The following is an 18,072-nucleotide window of genomic DNA, read 5'->3' as shown; positions in this document are numbered from 1 at the left end:
TTTGTGTGGCTTGAAAGCTTGTCTCTCTCACCAACAGAAGTTGATCCAATAAAAGATATTACTTCACCCATGTTGTGCCCTGTTACTTTTGTGACTTCTCTTCTCTCTTAGGGCAGGTCTACCCTATGGGGCTTAGTTGATCTAAGTCATGCAACTCCAAAATAGTCTACGTAGCTTAGGTCGACTTTTGGCAGTGTCTACACCTCACTGGGTCAATGGGGAGAAACTCTCCCATCGACTTACCTTATGCTTCTCATTCCGGTGGAGTTCTGGAGTTGAAGGGAAATCGATCTGCGGTCGATTTAGCGGGTCTTTACTAGACCCGCTAATTCGACCCCTGGTGGATCGATTGGCACACCGTCAATCCCTTGTAAGTGTAGGTATGCCCTAAATGTCCCACCTTATTAGCAGGTGTGGGAATCCAGGAGGGATCTACAGGTCAGTTGTTGCTGCATCTTTAGGCCAGGAATGGCTCATAAGATTTCACCATGAATATAATATAAATGAAGTGGGAGTATCCCTCTGGCACAGGGATCCAGGGCCTGTGACAAGACAGGTCTTGAGGAAAGGAATCCTAGAAAGAGGATTGAGTTTGAGTTCATATAGAGTTATTTTGAAATTATCGTTTTGGTAATAAACCAGACTCTGGAAGGGGAATGACTTTTACTCTGTAATGCGTATGTAGCTCTTATTTGGAGCTGGGATGGGACCCCATCAGTTTGCATGTAATACCAGAATAGTAGTAATTGACAAATGAGTCACTGATAGCAATTATGTCACATAGATTTAAGAAACCTGGGACTGGACACTGCCTTTTTTCTGTTTTACTTGGTCATTACTTAATCTCCAAATGAATTCTTATTAATGCTTGAGTAGTTTCACTGCCTCTAGCCAAATCTGTTGTAGCCAGCGGTTCTTATGCATGTGAAGTGGTAGCAGCTGTATTGTGTCTTTTCATTACCCATGTAAATTGGTGAAGTCCTCGCCTATTTCCAGGCAAGAGCTACATACTTGTGTAATCAGAAAGTGTCTTGATGCTAAGAGATGATAAAGAGTGTAAAAATCACACACCCACCAATCCCTCACTTCGTCGTGGTAATTTTGAACCTTTTTGAAAATATAGTTTGCCCAGTCACGTTAAGTGAAACTATCCCAAACCACTAAAAGATACCAGTTAGTAATCGTAATTGTTTTAATATAATTCCAAGAGATTTTTCTCTTCTGAGTATAGTCTTTCATACACTCATTGAATTGACTGTTTCCCAATCATAATGTTGTTGTGATAGTTTTTTAAACTATGGAAACCAAATGTACTTCATTGGTATACTTAATAAAAGGAGCTGGTTTAACACATGAATTTAGTGGCTGAAAAAGTGAATTTTACTGTGAAATAGATTTTTAAAGACTTACATTTGTGTCTCCAAAGCAGGCCCTTCAGAAACTTCAGAAATTGATGAAAAAATTGCTCTTGCAAAGAAGTACACAGGTATTTTTTCAATTCTGTATCGCTCAGCAACATTTTCTTGCAGCAGTGTTGGTATTTGGATGTCTGAGTGCTGATTCTCAAGATGCTGGAGTTCTGTGTTTGGTATGAGACAAGTAAGATCTCATATCTAAATTTTCAAAAGGGACAAGTGTTTTTGTGTGCTAGAATTTTTGGGTGCCGAATTTAAAATACAATAAAAGGGGACCCTGTCTTTTTCAGAGGTGCTCTGCCTTCTTAATCTACTCTCTTAACATCGGGCCCTTTTAAGACCAATTCTGAGGCATCAAAAATTACTAGCAATTCTTGAAAATTTAAGCCTTGTTTCCATTGCAGTTTGGTGTGTAAAATTATGCTATTAATAAACATTTTAATAACCCTCTTTGCATGCCACATTTCAAACTTGATTCTTTTTAAAAGTATTATGGGTTAGGACGTTGGAGTGGGGAAGAAAGCATGGGGGGGAAGCAGTTTAATGGGAAAAGTGTTTGTGGTTGGTTAGGGAAGATGTTTTTCGCAGAATTTGAAAATCTGGTGAAATTGTGTTGCCTAAATTCCCCCACCCCTACAAAATCAGCAGTTGGGGTGTGTGTGTGTATTATGCCCATTTACAAACATTAGAAAAAGCTAATTTGCACCTCAAGAAAGACACTTCTGTATAAAGGTCAGACTGCTTTTGCTTTAATGAATTTTTCAGATTCAGAAATTGAGATGCATTTTTTCAGTTCATGTGGATTTTAGATATTTATAGTTTTGAACTTGCCTTATTAAAATACTTATTTTGAATATTTAATGTTAGCACAGGTTACTCTGTATTTTTATTATGGTATATTTTACTTTATATTTATCTAAGGAAGCCACCAGGGTTCCGATTGCAGTGAAGGAACAGATGTGGAAATACCGGTAGAAGGTTAGAGATATGAAACTTTTTTCATAAACATGAATTAACAGCATTGAAAAGAGAATTTCATTTTTTAAATAAATATTTGAAAACAATGAAACTTCAGTACATTGAAACTGTAGATTATCTCCTCAACCATTCTCCTTGTGAATGGATGGCTGGTTTTGTTGTTCCTTCTCCCCCCTCCAGCCCCCCCCCCCCCCCCCCCGACCGTGAATGACTTATTGTGATGGGAGTGATCATTCTTTTAAATTATTAATTGCATTTGTCAGGTGCCCATCACCATAATATCTAAAAGCTATTACATGAATTCAGAAATATGATCCTCCAACCAGTTTTATTCCATCCCAAATCATAAACTCATGGGTTTTGTGGGCAAGTTATGATGGCAACAGTACTCACTGTTACAATCCTTACTATTTGACTTTCAAAGGTGCCTATCACATAGTGTGTAGATGGCATTGCGTAAATTTAGAAGTGCATTAGGTCCCTCAAAAAAGAATAAAGTTCTCTGCTCTTCCGATCTGCATTAATAAAACAATGTGCCTAGGAGGAAATAATCTGGGTGCATTGCTTCCCCAAGCAAGTGTCATGACCACTTTGACACTTAATTGTTAAGAGAGAACTAGAAGAAAGAAATGAGTGTTACAGGGCAACCTGAAAGGGATAAGACGGAGGCTCAGCCTTATCTTTGGCAGTACTGAACTCCACAACCACAGACCCTCCACTAAGAGTGCCTGATTTAGGCCTCTACTAGTTTAAACCTGAGCTCTATTTCCATGTCGTTCTTAAATCTGTTTTCTCTTTTGTTAAATGAGAACTATTGAATTGAAAGTTGCACCCTTTTTTGCTAAGAACTCAAAACCTATCCATGCTTCAAGTTAAGTTAGTATGTTTAAAAAAAAATGCTGGGGCAATTCAGAAAATTACAAGCAATTAAGTTAAGCCTTACTTTACTGGTAGGACATTTTTTTTGTGATTTTAAAAGGAGTAAAAGAAATGGCTAGATTGACATATGATATGGACAAGCTAGGATGGTTTATCTGAAGGAAAATCCTGCGTCTGTAATCTATTAAAATTATTTATGTGCCCACAAATTAGTGCCTAAGGGAGAAGAATCAGTTGATGATTGGATTTTCGAAAAGCCTTTGACAAAGTTCCTTATGAGAAGCTATTAAGGAAACTAAGGGCAGACAAGGTTTAGTGAATGGACAACACAATAGCAATTGCACATCAGAGGGAATAATTTAAACTATGTATTACTGAGCTCTAAATTGATTGAAACCACTCCGAAAGAACTTGCCGCATCATTATCCTGCTTTAAATGTGCAGCGTGGGTAAAATAAACATGTTAGGACATATAAAGAATGGTAGACAAAATAGTAGTGAAAATATTCTAGTGTTATATAAAAGATAGTATGCCTTCATCTAAAATATTGTATTGAGTTGTCCTACTGTTTTGGAAAAGATGATACAGCATATACTGAAGATATCTAGAGGGGTGCCGAAAATCATTACAGAGCTAGAGAGATGTTTGTATGAAGAGAGATTGAAAAGGTTGGGACTAATTAGTATATTGAAGAGACAAAAAAATTAATGCTATATTAAAAAATGCCTGGTATATGAGAGGTAAATTTACCCTTGAAAACAAGTAGAGGGAGGCAGTGAGTGAAACTGAATGGTAACCTATTTAAAATAGAAAAGATGATTTAAAAAAAAAATTATATACGCACACAATGGAACACCTGGAACTTATTGCCGCAAAGTTATCATTGAGGTCAAGAGGTGCTTAGAGGTCAAAAAGAGTTCTCTCTTTTATACTGGTAATATCTACAAGTTAGATAAGACTTGCTTCAGGGAATAAGCCAACCACTGATATGGTTTAAGAAGAAATTACGGTACTCTTCTGGGCATACTATTTCGTAACTGTCCACTATGTGACTTCGTGCATGTTCCTCTAAAGGATGTCAGACACTGGATACTGGACTAGATGGACTGCTTGTCTGATCTTCTGTGGCTAAAGGACCAGGACATCATAATCCTCTTTGTGCTTTGAGTTTACCAGTTACCTGTGTTACACTCGTTCCGTTTAATTCACGAGTAATACAGTTTTTCTGAACCAGGTGATAGATTTGACATAGGTGAAATGTGCTTTATTTAATGTGTTACAGTAGCTGTTGCTGATGACTATGATATAAAGTGAAAAGCAATGATGAAGGGAGAGTGCTCCCTACTGACCATCGAACAAAACAATTTACTATGCTTCTAGCTTAGAGATCTCAAAGACAGTGTTCATCCAGGTGTACAAACACAGTGCCTTTTAACTAGAGAATTTGCATAAATCTTAACAGTTTCAAACAAGAATCAGCTTCCTTTTTTAAAAAATTTTTATCCAGTGTATATGTTTTTCCCCACTCTATACTGTTAAGGCAAATCCTGTTCACTATACTGATGCATGTTGCCCCACTGAAGTCAGTTTGACCCCCATCTCCATCATTTTGCACTGTTAACATTGTAATCTGTAATGAAAATTATTTTAGCACAACCAGAGGAAGTCTGCCATGAATGACGACAGAAAATATATAATCTATTAGGGCACAAAGCCTTTGTTTACATTTTTAAGTAATCCTTCAAGACAATGAGGAATTATTTATGATTATATGAATCCTATTAAGCCAAGAATAAGAAATTTCCTACACTGCTGCATATGAAATTTAGCAAATATAATCCTTACCTCCTTACCTTTGTCTAGAAATGCTTAAAGGCTTGTGGTAAAGTGTCTCTGTTCTTGGGGTTTTTTTAATTCACAGTGTGCAACAAACATATTAATATGCCATTAGGCTTCTGTGACAGGTGGCAGTGTGAATGCTAAATTGCTGAACGCTTGGGTAAAAGTACTTTATAGTGCATATGCCATTCTGAAGTTCTTTTGTGATCTGTTTTTGTTCTCAGATTCTTCTCAGCATGCCCCTTCTGAGACAAGTGAGGACCCTGAAGTTGAGGTCACCATTGAAGGTTAGTTTTTCCAACTCCTGCGTTCCAATCTTTTTGGGTTCTCTTGGTAACAAAAGCCTTTCACAATTGTCTGGCTGAGTATGCATGATGTTTTCTTTCACCCACTGCCTAGAGTAGAATAAATTTGATCACCAGTCAGCATTGACTAGAGTCTGAAATGAGAACTACCACTTAAGCACACTTACTCCAAGAAGTTCAGTAAAAACACAACATACCAAAAACATAGTGATTAAATCTTGTTTTTTTTTTCTAGCATTAATAGTACAAAATATTCATTACTCTAATTGTAAGGTAAAATATAAGACTCTGAAGAACATATTCATTCTTAAAAAAAGAAGGCATTTTATTAACACATTTTAGACACGTACAAATTCCTAGTTGAGACAAGCTTGTGGAAAGGACTCGTGAGTTGCATGTACAAGTACTGTAACTGAAGCTTTAAACTAATTGTCTGATGCTGATTAAAAATCTATTGGGAAGATAACAGCTGTTTTGGCCTCTGATTTGTAATAAGTGTGTACAGTGATGTAGCTGCAGTGAAAGTACTGTAGTGACACTAAAGCAATTAAATGTTGGGGTTTTTTTGTACTAGAAGACTGGTTGGAAGTCCTCTGCCATACAAGTAAAAACACACTGAAAAGTTGGCTTCTATCATACAGCCAAAGAGAGACGAGTGGCTACAAATTAAAATATACACTGTGCTTTCCAAATGGAATACGCTCACGACATCCTGGGGAAAATGCTGTCTCAAGCATGAGACAGGCTTCAGTTTTCTTTTTCTAATTATCGAGTTCTCTTATCTAGGATTGTAAATATTACAAAGGTGAAAGGATTTTTTTTATAACAACATGAAGAAAAAAAGTCAAGTTCTGGCATAGTTTTGGATTTGTTTATTGGTGTGCTAAACCTCTTTCATCAGAGCAGAAAGACCATCAATTGCTTTCCTTAACTGCATTTTCTGTCCGTTAGGTGAATTTGGCCTCAGGAGCATAACTAGGCTCTGGAGAAGGGAGCCTTCTAGCACAGAAGTGAGAGAGTCAAAGGGTCTTATTTCCTGCTTGCTGCAACTATACCTATGAAACTACTGGAATTAAAAACTTCAGAACAACCCCTGATATTTTGAGCTCTTGTTAAATGAAACTTATTCATGTCTCACAGGGTTGTACTGGTTTGAAGCGCTATTTCTGTGGAGCTCTTCAGCTCTGCAGGGACAAATGTACCATAAGAGGCTGTAGAGCTTACTTTCATGCTTTAGTCCTGTGTGGGCCCTACGTTTAGATAATGCATTTCAAGACTTAGGCCTGATCTTCACTGAAAAGTTATATTGGCATGGCTCCATTGGCCAGGGTGTGAAAAAACACATCCTTGACTAACATAACTCTGCTGACAAACTCCTAGTGTAGATGCAGCTATGTCGACAGAAAAGTCTTTCCATTAACATAGCTAACGTCATTTGGGGAGATGGTGTTCCTACACTGACAGAAAAAGCTTCTTTGGGCAGTGTAAGCTGCAGCTACATTATGGGGCTATGCCAGTATAATCTATGCAGGGTAGGCATAGCTTTAGTGGATAGATTTTCTAGTTAATCAGATAAACATTTAGTAAATGTTTATTTTTGCTGTCCCATGATGACTTTTTGTGACTAAGCATATGTTCAGAACGCCACTTAGTTCTTGTTGTGTTTAACATCTTTCCCAGCAAAATGTGAAATAAATGTTGCTTATACTAAACTTTGCTACATCCTGGCACTCTTACTTTCCTAAGTAGTTTTAACACAGGCAGATACTCTCTTTAAATCTGGGATTACTCACATGACTAAGGTTGCAGATTTGGGCCCTTAATAAGGCACTGATTGATACTTCCATTAGAATTCTGAGACTCCAAAACCGTGTCAACGCTGTAAAGTACGTGTCTGGATAAAACCATCAGTGATGTGTCTCATGTTTATTTTTAAGATGATGAGGACTACTTACCACCCAACAAGAGACCGAAGAACACTGAGTCAGCAAATGAGGCTGCCAATGCTGGGAGAAGAAAAGTGAGAGAATTCAATTTTGGTAAGATACAAATTCAAGTTTCTCTTTGTCATTTGCTTCCTGAAAAACTTTCCTTCTTGATGACTCTAGATAACATCAGGTTGTGGGACTTTTGAAGAGATAAATAGAGGCATTCAGTTAACAGCCTATATTTCTTTGTAGATATATTGCTACAGTGCAAGCAGTTGTAAACCACCTGTTTTTGTTCACCTGTAAATTGATCCTCTAACCAGAATTTGGACTAACCAAAGTTGTAGCTTTTATAAACCATTTGGAAGCCATTGTGGTAGAGAGGAGGAAACCGTAACAATATAAACATTAGAAATAGGATAAAACAAAGTAGAAATCAGTTTAGCCATTTTCTCGTCTGACCTCTTGAGAGAAAATCTGAGAAAAGAGTGAGGCCGGTCACTTTCACTTTAGCTTAATGGATAATTGGAGTCCTAGTTCAGGAGCCAGTCCTAGTTAGTTTCTCTCCACACTTCAAGTTACACAACAAAGGTGTGCCAAGGGGAGCCATGCTTGGGAAAAGAAGGGAGACTTCTTCATGGTGAATAGCCTGGCTTAGGCCTTGTCTCCATGGGAAAGTGTTTTTTTGGTTTTTTTTAACATTGTTTTTTCTGTTATAACACATACAGAGTAACTGTAGTGAAAGAGTGCATCCACATGCTTTGTTTATTCTGGCTTAAGCTACTTCCATTTTGGATCGTTGTGTCCACAGAGCACTGTGATTTTTTTGAATTAGCCAGACGGTATTCTGGGCAGATACCCCAGTGAGTTCTAGTGTTCAGTCTAGGGTTCTGCCATTAGGCTGTATGCACTCTGGGATTTTTCTCATAGCACATTGTGGGATGCCTACCAGAACATACTAGAGTTTGGGCTCAGACTAAATAATTTCCATGGCTCATCTGTGTCTTGTGAGGCAAGTACCATTTTCAAACTATCAGACAGCGTGGAGAAAACATGCCAAGCACCACGATCCTGTCATGAATGTGAAGGAGCTGCTGCACCTCTCTGTTCGTGTTCATGGCTTTGGATGGGTTGCGAGACAGCCACAGCCACATGGGTAGAGGAGGAGTTTGAAATAAAGCTGTTACTTCTGCAGGACACTTTCCCGGAGCAGCTCCACTCAATGGAGCACCACTTCTGCACTCAGCAAACTAGCGCATACAGGCAGGACATGATAATGATGCAGAACTGGCATGACCAGCACTGGCAGCAGAACTTTGGAATGACAAAAGCTACTTTTCTAGACATCTGTGCAAAGCCTCCCCCTGGAGTTGCAGTGGTGGAACACCAACAGGGGGGGTTCCCCTTCATATTGAGAAGTGTACAGCCAAAGTCCTTTGGAAGTTCTCGGTCTCTAATTTCTACCAGTCAGTAGCTAACTACTTTGGTGTTGGCATATCAACTGTCTGGACTGTTCTCGTGGAAGCGTGCACTGCTATTGACAAGGTGCTCTTGGGCCTTGTCATAAAGTTTGGCAATGCATGGGAGGTTATTGATGGATTTGCACAAATGGTGTTCCCACGTTGTATTGGGACTCATGTATCAATTCTTTGCCCCTCAGACTTCATCAGAAAAGGGTATTTGTCCGTGGTGTGCTGCAAGGCCTGGCTGATCACTATGGAAGGTTCACCGATATTAATACAGGGTAGTCTTGCAAGGTCAAAATTGCCAGGAACTGTAGAAACTCAGCCCTGTTCACTCCTCCAATGAAAAAAGGAACTTTTGCTCCCAGGACCACTATGGACATTAATGGTGTTGCGATTCCCCCTGTCATTCTGGGAAACCCAGTTTATCCTCTGCTTCCTGGGCTTCCGAAGCCTTTTACTGGACACATGGATAGGAGAAGGATGCTGTTTAACTATACCCTGAGTAGCTGCAGTATGACAGTGGAATGTGCTTTTGAAAGATGGAAGGGAAAGTGGAATTATCTTATATCCTAACAAGACTGGATGCTTGTGAGCCATATCTGCCCTGTGAGATAGGTGCTTGCTGTGTTTTGCCCAGCATCTGTGAGAGCAAGGGAGAAATCCTCATTGATGGCTGGGTGGTGGTGGTGAAGAGATTTTTCTCAATGTTTTGAGTAGCCAGAGACGGTGCTTCTAAGGTGCCACAACTTGTTGGGGAAACAGTGTCAAGGGAAACATGCTCCTACTTTGAAACCAGAGTGCAATGGGTAGAAAATGAATATACTGTGACCAAATGAATGGTAGGTGGGTGTGCGTGAGAGAGAGAACATTTTATTAGGAACTGATGTTTTTATTGCAGGGGGGGGGAAGGAGATTTCTCAACTGATTTTCTCGTGATAAATGCATCTTAGCAGAGATGTATTTGGCAAGGTCTGAGCGTATTCTTCCACGTCATCTTTTGCTTCACACAGAGACTTTTCAGATGCTCAGGGCGGTGGCATTTCATGTGGTAGGGAGGACAGAGAAAAAGTGCAAGTAGATAGTGGTCTCCATGACAACAGTAAGTTGATATTTTCTCATTTTTTGGAATGCCATTGCCTTCTGCTCTTCCCAGTCTGGGGTGTGCGTGGACATTTTCCACTTTACTTCCCTTTCCTATAGGACCTCTGTATCAGTGCTGGCTGCGAGATTGGTAGATAATGGAGAATGAGTGGGGGGCAGGTTAGTAATTACATGTGTGTGTCTATAGGCAACCTTACACTGGAGCGTGTTACCCTTATGTGTGTTCCCAATAGGTAGAGGATGACTGTTCAAAGTCAGTGGGCAAACCAGGGAGCTATGCAGCGCTGTTGTTTCCTAGGATGATGCCCCCACACCCTACGCTGGTCCAGGAGAGGAAGGGAAATGCCATCTATCTTGGCAGCCCCAAAAAGGCTGCATTGGTTTGCAACGTGCATGCCAAACAGAGGGCTATCTTTGCTTTAAATTCTGTTTTTATAACTCATGCAGATCAGGAGCACTACAAAATAAGCAGACTTCTGCAGTAATTGGTTTGAAACCAAGGGGTGGTTAATACTGAAGGTCTGATTAAAATTAACCATGAATGCTTTATAATCCCTATTCGTTTTGAAATGTCTCTAGCCTAATTTTGGCAATTTACGTGATAAAATGTAAAGATAGCTGAAAGCTTTGGGGCACTGATTAAACTGTGAGCCAAAATACTTTTTCTGTGGCTTTTTCTCCTACTGTATCTGCCGTTGCAATAAACATGTGCTTTGAAATGTGTCTGGTTTTTCTTTTAACCCCTGCAATACCACCATCTTGGAGGGTGGTCGGCAACAGAGGGAGAATCACACAGGAAGGGGGATGGGACAATGAGTTGTACGTTTGGCCAGTGGTTGTGGAATTTGATACTTCAGGGAAATAAACCCTTTAGGGCTTAAAGGGAAGATGCCATTTTGAGCACACTAAAGGAAGGTTGGGGAGAGGCAGAGACTCCACGCAAAATGGCAGCATCCAGCCAGCACCTGGAACACAGTTGTTTAAGAAATCTCCTTATATAGTTGTATTGTATTACAGTACCTAATACTTACTAGTAGTTCTTCCCTACACAGCAGTTTCAGGCTGGCTTTCTGCCTGGGTTTCTCTTGTTCCTGGGTCTCTGGCTCAGGGTTTGGCATGCCAGAGAGATCTTGGCTGTCTGGGAGAATCTCCTGGATGAAGTCCAGGGTTGCTTCAGTGCCTTTGATGGTCTCTTGGGTATTTCCAAGGCCACCCTCCCAAAACAGTCCATGTGGGTCCCACCACTAGTGGGACTAGCACCACTAGTGCTTAGAGTGGGGAGCCCCCAGCAGAGATTCCCCTGTGAATTGCTAAATCCAAACCAGATTGATTAGTGCGGGATGAGATACCAGATAATTTGAAAAAAGTTTGTGTGTGTCCGCAAGGGCATTTATCCTGAAAAAATCAGTTATTCCAAAAAAATTTGCCATGTGGACAAGGCCTTATTCTTACCTACACTGTGTATTTCACGCTTATCTTTTGACATCCAAGAAATTGCATATAAAAGTCAATTATAACCTTTAAAAATGGACTCTGAAGCTGTATTCATTTGCCAATAGGAGATTTAATATTTAAAACCAATTTTGGTAAAGACTTGAAGCTGAACCCTGTATCTCATCTTACATGAGAGAATGATTTTCAGCAAAAGGAGGTGTAACGGCTAAACCTATCAGTCTGACTTTGGGCTTGTAACTGGAGAGGTCAGAAAAGTCTACTCTGCAAATAGGCAACAAAAATGCTTGCTTATTTAGTATCTAAAAGCCAGCCAGCAGCTGGTACCATCTTCAAAAAGCCAGTCCTAAAGGTATTGAAATGATATGAAAACAAGATGCAATTTCTATCACAGAACTTAAACTGTTTAAAAATACTGCTGTTAAATCCAGTTTATCCGTACAACACACAACTGGATTTGGATAATGTCTATGTCTTGCAGTCTGCATCTTCTTTCAGAAATAGGAATTGTATGGATGACTTGCAAATCCAGCCAACATCAGGACTTTGGCAAATACTGGATTAATGAAGAGGATGGCATGATGCCTCCTGACCCATGTAGTTTTACAGATTTGCGCCAAAACAGCTTCATGTACTCGGTGTAAGCTTTATCAAGCTTTCCTAATTAAGCTTCTCATGCTCTGGATTTAAATAACTGTCAATAGCTGCTGAAAATTGACTTTACCCCTGATGGTGGTGTGAGCTGCTGACTGAAACATCGAAGAAAAACCATTTTTGGACTAATTTTAGCCCATTTTTGTCCTTTAATTTTTTTAAACTTGGTTTAACATCTGCACAAGTTTTGGAGGTAATCTTAAACATTTTATTCTATCCTATTTCTTTGATATACATGTATATTGAGATGTAGAGTGTGTACCAGATCCCCTATATATATTGAGATATAGTGTGTGTATCACACCCCCACATGAATCTGTGTGCGTGTGAGCTCTAAAGGCATACTGTTTATTCCAGAATTCAGTAGCAAAACACTCTTTGTAAAGGCTTGCTCTCATTTGTAGTCTAACATGTCCTTCTTTTTTCCTTACAGAGAAATGGAATGCCCGAATTACAGACTTGAGAAAGCAGGTTGAAGAATTATTTGAAAGAAAATATGGTATGTGTTAACAAACTCCTTTCCAAACAATTGCCTCTAGCCCTTTGACAGCGGAAGTCTCAACTTTTTGGCATGCATCCTGTTTTTGGCTCTGGAACATGCCAGGACTGACAGCACTGAAGGGTTTAATATCATACAAGACTTAAAGCTGGAGAAAATAGCTCTTAATGAACACTTGGGCCAGGATTTTCAAAATTGGGTGCCTAAGGTTAGGCACCTAATTAAGTAACTTTATTCTTCAATCATGCAGAGCAACCTGATCTCCAATAAACTCTAATCTTAGGCATCCCTATTTGAAAGTTGTGACCTTGACTCTTTTGTTAATCTTACTAGCAACAAATCAAGTCCTTACATAAAGTAATATTTAGATCTGTTACTTGGGAGGCCCTTCCTAAGATAATTATTTGCTGCTTTGCTGTTGTGGATGACAGATTGTTTTTAAAATGAAGCAACAATCATGTGATCCCTAAAAGGCGAAGGGAGTGCATGTGTCTGACTGTGAGGCTGATTGTCATGTGTTGCAGTCAGAGTCATTTCTGTGTCTGTACAAGAGAGATGACCAGCTGCATTTGTTGACAGAGGGGAAAAGGCTATTACGTTCTTTGAAATTGATATATTTTTCTGGTACCCATCTACTGTTAAAAATGGGAGTATCTTTTTGGATGTCATTCAAAACTGGAGTCGTGACCACTTTGTCATTAAATATCCAGGGCCAGATTCTCAGCTGGCATAAATCTGCATAGCACCATTGAACTCAAGTATAATGGCTAACTAAACTGGCCTGATTTTAGTGGTGCTATACAGACATAAATCAGCTGAGAATCTGGTTTATAATACCTGGTTGTGCTATGGAGGGGAGTTGTAGTCCCAGTGACACCACCTAACTCTGAATTCAGTGGTTGCATTTAGCCTCCCTGAAAGTCTCCGATAGCTTCAGTTAGTGAAGGACAGTCGTGCAGCCATGTGTCTGAATAGATGCTTGAGTTTATGGTGCATCCTTCAAAATCTGCCACCTTATGTCCTAGAAGTGGCTGCATTGCATATCAGTGAAGGGTAAAGTGATCACATATTCAGAATCAAATTCTGTCCTCCTGTATGTATGCACATCTCCTACAGTTCAATGAGTTGTGGATGTCCAGAACTATGCCTATTCTTTGTAATATTACTCAGGATTTCTAGGTGAAAGGTGCTTTACAAATGTCAGTCATTATTATTTACTACTGACACCTTGGGTATTATCTTTTTGTATTTGGATGTAAAGTAAATGTACAAATGTATTATAGTGTAAATGCAATTCCTTAGCTGGTGAATACAGATTAATTTGAAAAATGAAAAAAATCTAGTTCTGGTAGAATTTGAATACCAAACCTTGTAAGGATCCAAATCAAGACGCTTCACTGCAGACTGTACTGCTGATTATGTCTTTGCTCTGTCTGGAGATAAGAGAATCTGCTAAACATTTTATTGATTTAAGAAAAATAAAGATTTCGACTTGTAAAAACTTACCTGTTGTTAGTTATTTATTGAAATAGCATTCTCCTTATTATGTTAAAGCTGGTTTTGGTTGATGCTTTGTTGTGATCTGACCCTTCAGAATTTTGGTGTTGCACCTTTATCTCTGTTTCCCTATGCCATTTGTAGTTTACAAACATTTCTTTCCTTCTGAAGCTGTTCCCTTGGGTTTGTGATGCTTCTCACCACTCACCCACTGATTTACTTGGCAGAGCTGTAGTATTGTAATAAAACTTCCCTAATGAAGGATTAATATAATATGTGGCAAGTTTCATGGATTGCCATGTGACTCATTCTGTGGAGATCATCTCTGAATATGCCATTTCCTAAAAATTTCTCCAGATGGATCTTTGTTACTTCATATGTATAGTGTCCCATTCCAGTTTGGGCCTATATATACTAGGGTTGAAACCATATTAGCAATAATTGTGTTCAAACTAGACTATCATTTTTATAACCTTATGCAGAATATAGGACTAATAAACAGTATTTTCAAAGTTTCCTCTTTTGTGTAACTTGCACATTGGGCTGCCTGAAATAATAATAATGTGTGTCTTTCAAAACAGGACTTCAAACAATGTGTATTTAAATGCCCTTAAATACTCAATTGGCTCTTCCCCATATATAAAAAGTGATTAAGCATTTGGTGTACAGCTAACTTGATTATTTTGAACATAGCCTATGTCTGACTGGCTGCCTCCACATTGAATTATGTCACTTGAGAAAGTGCCTTGACCACCATATACTTTCAAAAGTTATTAACGCAGCTGAGATTCCTCTGATTTGGCCTTAACTCAGATTGCCGCACTTCTAGTTAGTGGATCACTTATTGGATCTCATCCTGATTCTACTGGAATCTCTGACAAAACTCCTGTTTCCTGTAAAGGGAACAGGATCAGGCCTACAACATGCAATCTCACTACTGAGTCTTGTGCAATATCTAGGCAATATAAGGAGTTAGGGAAAGAGTTGCAGCTGGTACATGGTGCTCTGCTTTCATGAACTTAACTGTTGTTCTAAGATACTATGCTTCAGTATAGACTGTATGAAGCATGTCTTGAAATACATAGCTACAAAACCAGTTAAGTATGCAGTGTCATTGTTAACTCTAAATTTCCTTGAGAAGCCTCATGGTTTGTCTTGTAGTGCAGGTGGTATCTTAGAAGGATGGTTTCTTTGCATTACTGTCTGTACTTTCAGGGCCAAATTCTGCCCTCAGATACATCATTGAAGTCCGTGAGGTGTATATGTGGTTACCCCAGAGCAGATTTTGGTCTATTAAAAAACTTTCTCCATAGTTAACCTTGCTTCTAATTTCATAGCTAAACCTCAAACAACAAAATACACCAAACCGCTTGGTTGGTAATACTTGGGATTAATGTTCTTTTTGTAAAGGTATACTGAGGTTAGTTTCTGCTTCTGCTACTAATGAATGAGCTATTGGCTTTTTATTTTTGAAGACTGGTTGTTTTTAAGACCACATTTTTGTTCTTGGCCTTGTAAGAAATGTGGTGTTTGCTCAGTCAATTCCTTAACTGTTGAAATAAAGTAGAACTTCATTAAGTCATTCCAAAGACTGGAAGCCCATTATGAATTACTGAATTTTTGTTACCATGTTGGCAAACTGAGAATTAATGCGTCGAAAAATTTACTTGGTTTGTAGTTGTTTTGATTATTTGATACTCTACAATGTACCAGAAAATGAAACCAAAGTAAGATGAAACTTTGCAGTAACAGGTGCAGTCTCTGCTACTACATTTTTGCTGAGAAGTGGGGAAAGATGAGCTTGCTGGGGTGAGAGAGAGAATGGGAAACGTTCCCACTGTAAATAAAGCATAAATAGAATGTTTAGGTGGTTAGAGATTATAAGAAGCATTTATTGCCTGCTTATCTGCTTGTGTTTATATTGTTCAGATTAGTGCCAAGCAAATAGGTTAGGTAAGGTGATGAGCTATGCTAATGTTTTTATTTTCCTTTTATCTTAAAGCTCAAGCTATAAAAGCAAAAGGTCCAGTGTCTATCCCATACCCACTTTTCCAGTCTCATGTAGAAGACTTGTATGTGGAAGGCCTTCCAGAAGGAATTCCCTTCAGGAGGCCATCTACCTATGGGATTCCGCGCCTTGAGAGGATACTGCTGGCCAAGGAGCGGATACGGTTTGTGATTAAGAAGTAAGGAGCTTTGCATTTATTTTCACTCTTCCTTTCTTCGTACCGTGCTCTAACCAAAATTCTTCACTATTTCTGAGAATTTCCAAATTAATTACTACCAACAGATGCTTTTGTAGTGCTAGCAAGAAGGAATCTTTTCGGTCAAACCACTAAAGCATTATTCAAGCACAGATTTGACACCACAATGTGATTGTACAAGATCCCAACTGGTGAAGAATTTTCTCTAATATCATGGGCCAGATCCTCGGGTGGTGTAATTTGGCATAACTCCATAGACTTGGGGGCTCGGCCAGTTTACACCAGCTGAGGATCTAGGTGTGAATTTCAAGTTTTTATGGATCTGTTCTTCTGTTTTTCCTATCAGAATATTGTTTCGAGTTGTCCAATGACTGGTGTGTGACATTCACCACTAATAGCTTGGTGGTTCACTTCAGACGGATGTGATAGGGCAAGTAATATAAATGAAGCTCAGATACAAGACAACTGCCATTTTGACCTGTTTAATGCTGTTAATGGAAATCTCTCCATTAACTGCCATGAGCTTTGGCTCAAGCCCATAATTAGCTGAGGACGAAAATGTTTTGTTTTCATATGTTGCCTTCCCTTCAGCATTGGTGTTATATACCCTGGAAATCTGGGAAACTGTTTCACTGATGTCTGTGCAGAGCCTTTCATGGCTGTCCACAGGAAAATAAGATGAGGTTGTGATGAGAGCACAGACTCTGTTCTGCAACTGATTATAATCTTTGAGATCTGCCACCTTTGTCTCACTTTTTGGGGGGGGGGGGAATATCTGAACACCCTTCCTAAATTGGTCACAAGCCAAAGACCCTTAATAAAGTACAGCAGTTCTGTTACCTTTCCCTTACTTTTGTTGTGTGTAGTAACTAGAGCTGTCTGGAGAACAAGCATTCTTTATAACTGCAACTTTGGAGACCTGAAAATCTTTTTTCATTCCACATGGGAAGAAAAACAAAAAATTTAAAAAGGAACTTCCTTGCACATTTTTGCTAAATGAAATTGTATGGACTTAGATTGTAAGCCCGTTGGAGCAGAGACTTTTAGTTCTGTGTTCGGACAGTCCCTAGCACTCCGCAGTCCTGATCCAAGATTAGGGCATCTAGGTGCTACAGTAATACAAATAATAATTAATAAGATTAAAACATCTTTTTCACATCAAAAAGGTCAGTTTTTTGATTTGTCTCTTTATGCCCCTTTCTGTGATGGGGATTGGAGAGTCCATCCTGGACACCAGAAACCTTCCCATCAAAGTTTGTATGTGTCTGTGAAATGTTTTGGCTTCAACGAAACTGCATATCTCAGCAAAAAAACATGTGTCAAAAATTCTTTTGGCAAGCTGTAAGTAAGATTCTTTTGGCAAGTAAGAGCCTTCAGGGTTTGGTATTGACTATAACCAGTATGCTGGGGATACTGAATACTGTTCTGGTCCCACAGTGGTAACTAACAGTAGAATTTGCTACAGAGCTGTATGCTATAACTTCCTATAAATGCTATAAATTTGGTAAAAACATATCTGAAGGTATGTTAATGCTGAACAATGTATATTTGTTAAAAATTTTCAGGCATGAACTTTTGAATTCAACACGAGAAGATGCACCGCTGGACAAACCAGCTGCAGGAGGTAGGACTTCTAAACTTTTGGGTTGCATAACAGCAATATGATGGAATATCTTCTATATATAGAGGCATGAGTTGTATTCACTTTGTGTCCTTCCTGTCACAACCTGTTTTTTTAGTATAATGCACGGCAAAGATAGCGTTTGGTTTTGGAAAAAGAGTTTTTCAAAAATATAGGCTTTTTCAGCAAGTAAATGAAAAGCCTACTTTCCTGGAAATATGTTGTGATTAGTG

At 39.0% G+C, this 18,072-nt stretch overlaps 1 protein-coding gene across 5 annotated transcripts in view; it reads left to right on the top strand.

The window, feature by feature from the left end:
- The window catches only part of GTF2I (general transcription factor IIi), a 75,602-nt gene that overhangs the window by 35,685 nt on the left and 21,845 nt on the right, over positions 1 to 18,072 (top strand). For 2 of the 5 annotated variants that reach the window (XR_014714422.1, XM_084651268.1), the window contains exons 10-16: positions 1,427 to 1,486; positions 2,337 to 2,393; positions 5,337 to 5,399; positions 7,355 to 7,456; positions 12,452 to 12,517; positions 16,017 to 16,200; positions 17,784 to 17,842. Coding sequence is in view for 4 of the 5 variants with exons in the window: in XM_084651268.1 (XP_084507394.1) it covers positions 1,427 to 1,486; positions 2,337 to 2,393; positions 5,337 to 5,399; positions 7,355 to 7,456; positions 12,452 to 12,517; positions 16,017 to 16,200; positions 17,784 to 17,842 (591 nt within the window). In the remaining variant the exon portion in view is untranslated. The remainder of the gene's footprint in view (positions 1 to 1,426; positions 1,487 to 2,336; positions 2,394 to 5,336; positions 5,400 to 7,354; positions 7,457 to 12,451; positions 12,518 to 16,016; positions 16,201 to 17,783; positions 17,843 to 18,072) is intronic. The other 3 variants (XM_084651269.1, XM_084651271.1, XM_084651270.1) reach the window with 3 other exon arrangements.

This window comes from Lepidochelys olivacea (genome assembly GCF_965140295.1).
Source record: "Lepidochelys olivacea isolate rLepOli2 genome assembly, chromosome: 17".
NCBI classification, from domain to species: domain Eukaryota; kingdom Metazoa; phylum Chordata; order Testudines; family Cheloniidae; genus Lepidochelys; species Lepidochelys olivacea.
The sequence above is the reverse complement of the archived record's forward strand: the minus strand, read 5'-3'. Positions and strand labels throughout refer to the sequence as shown.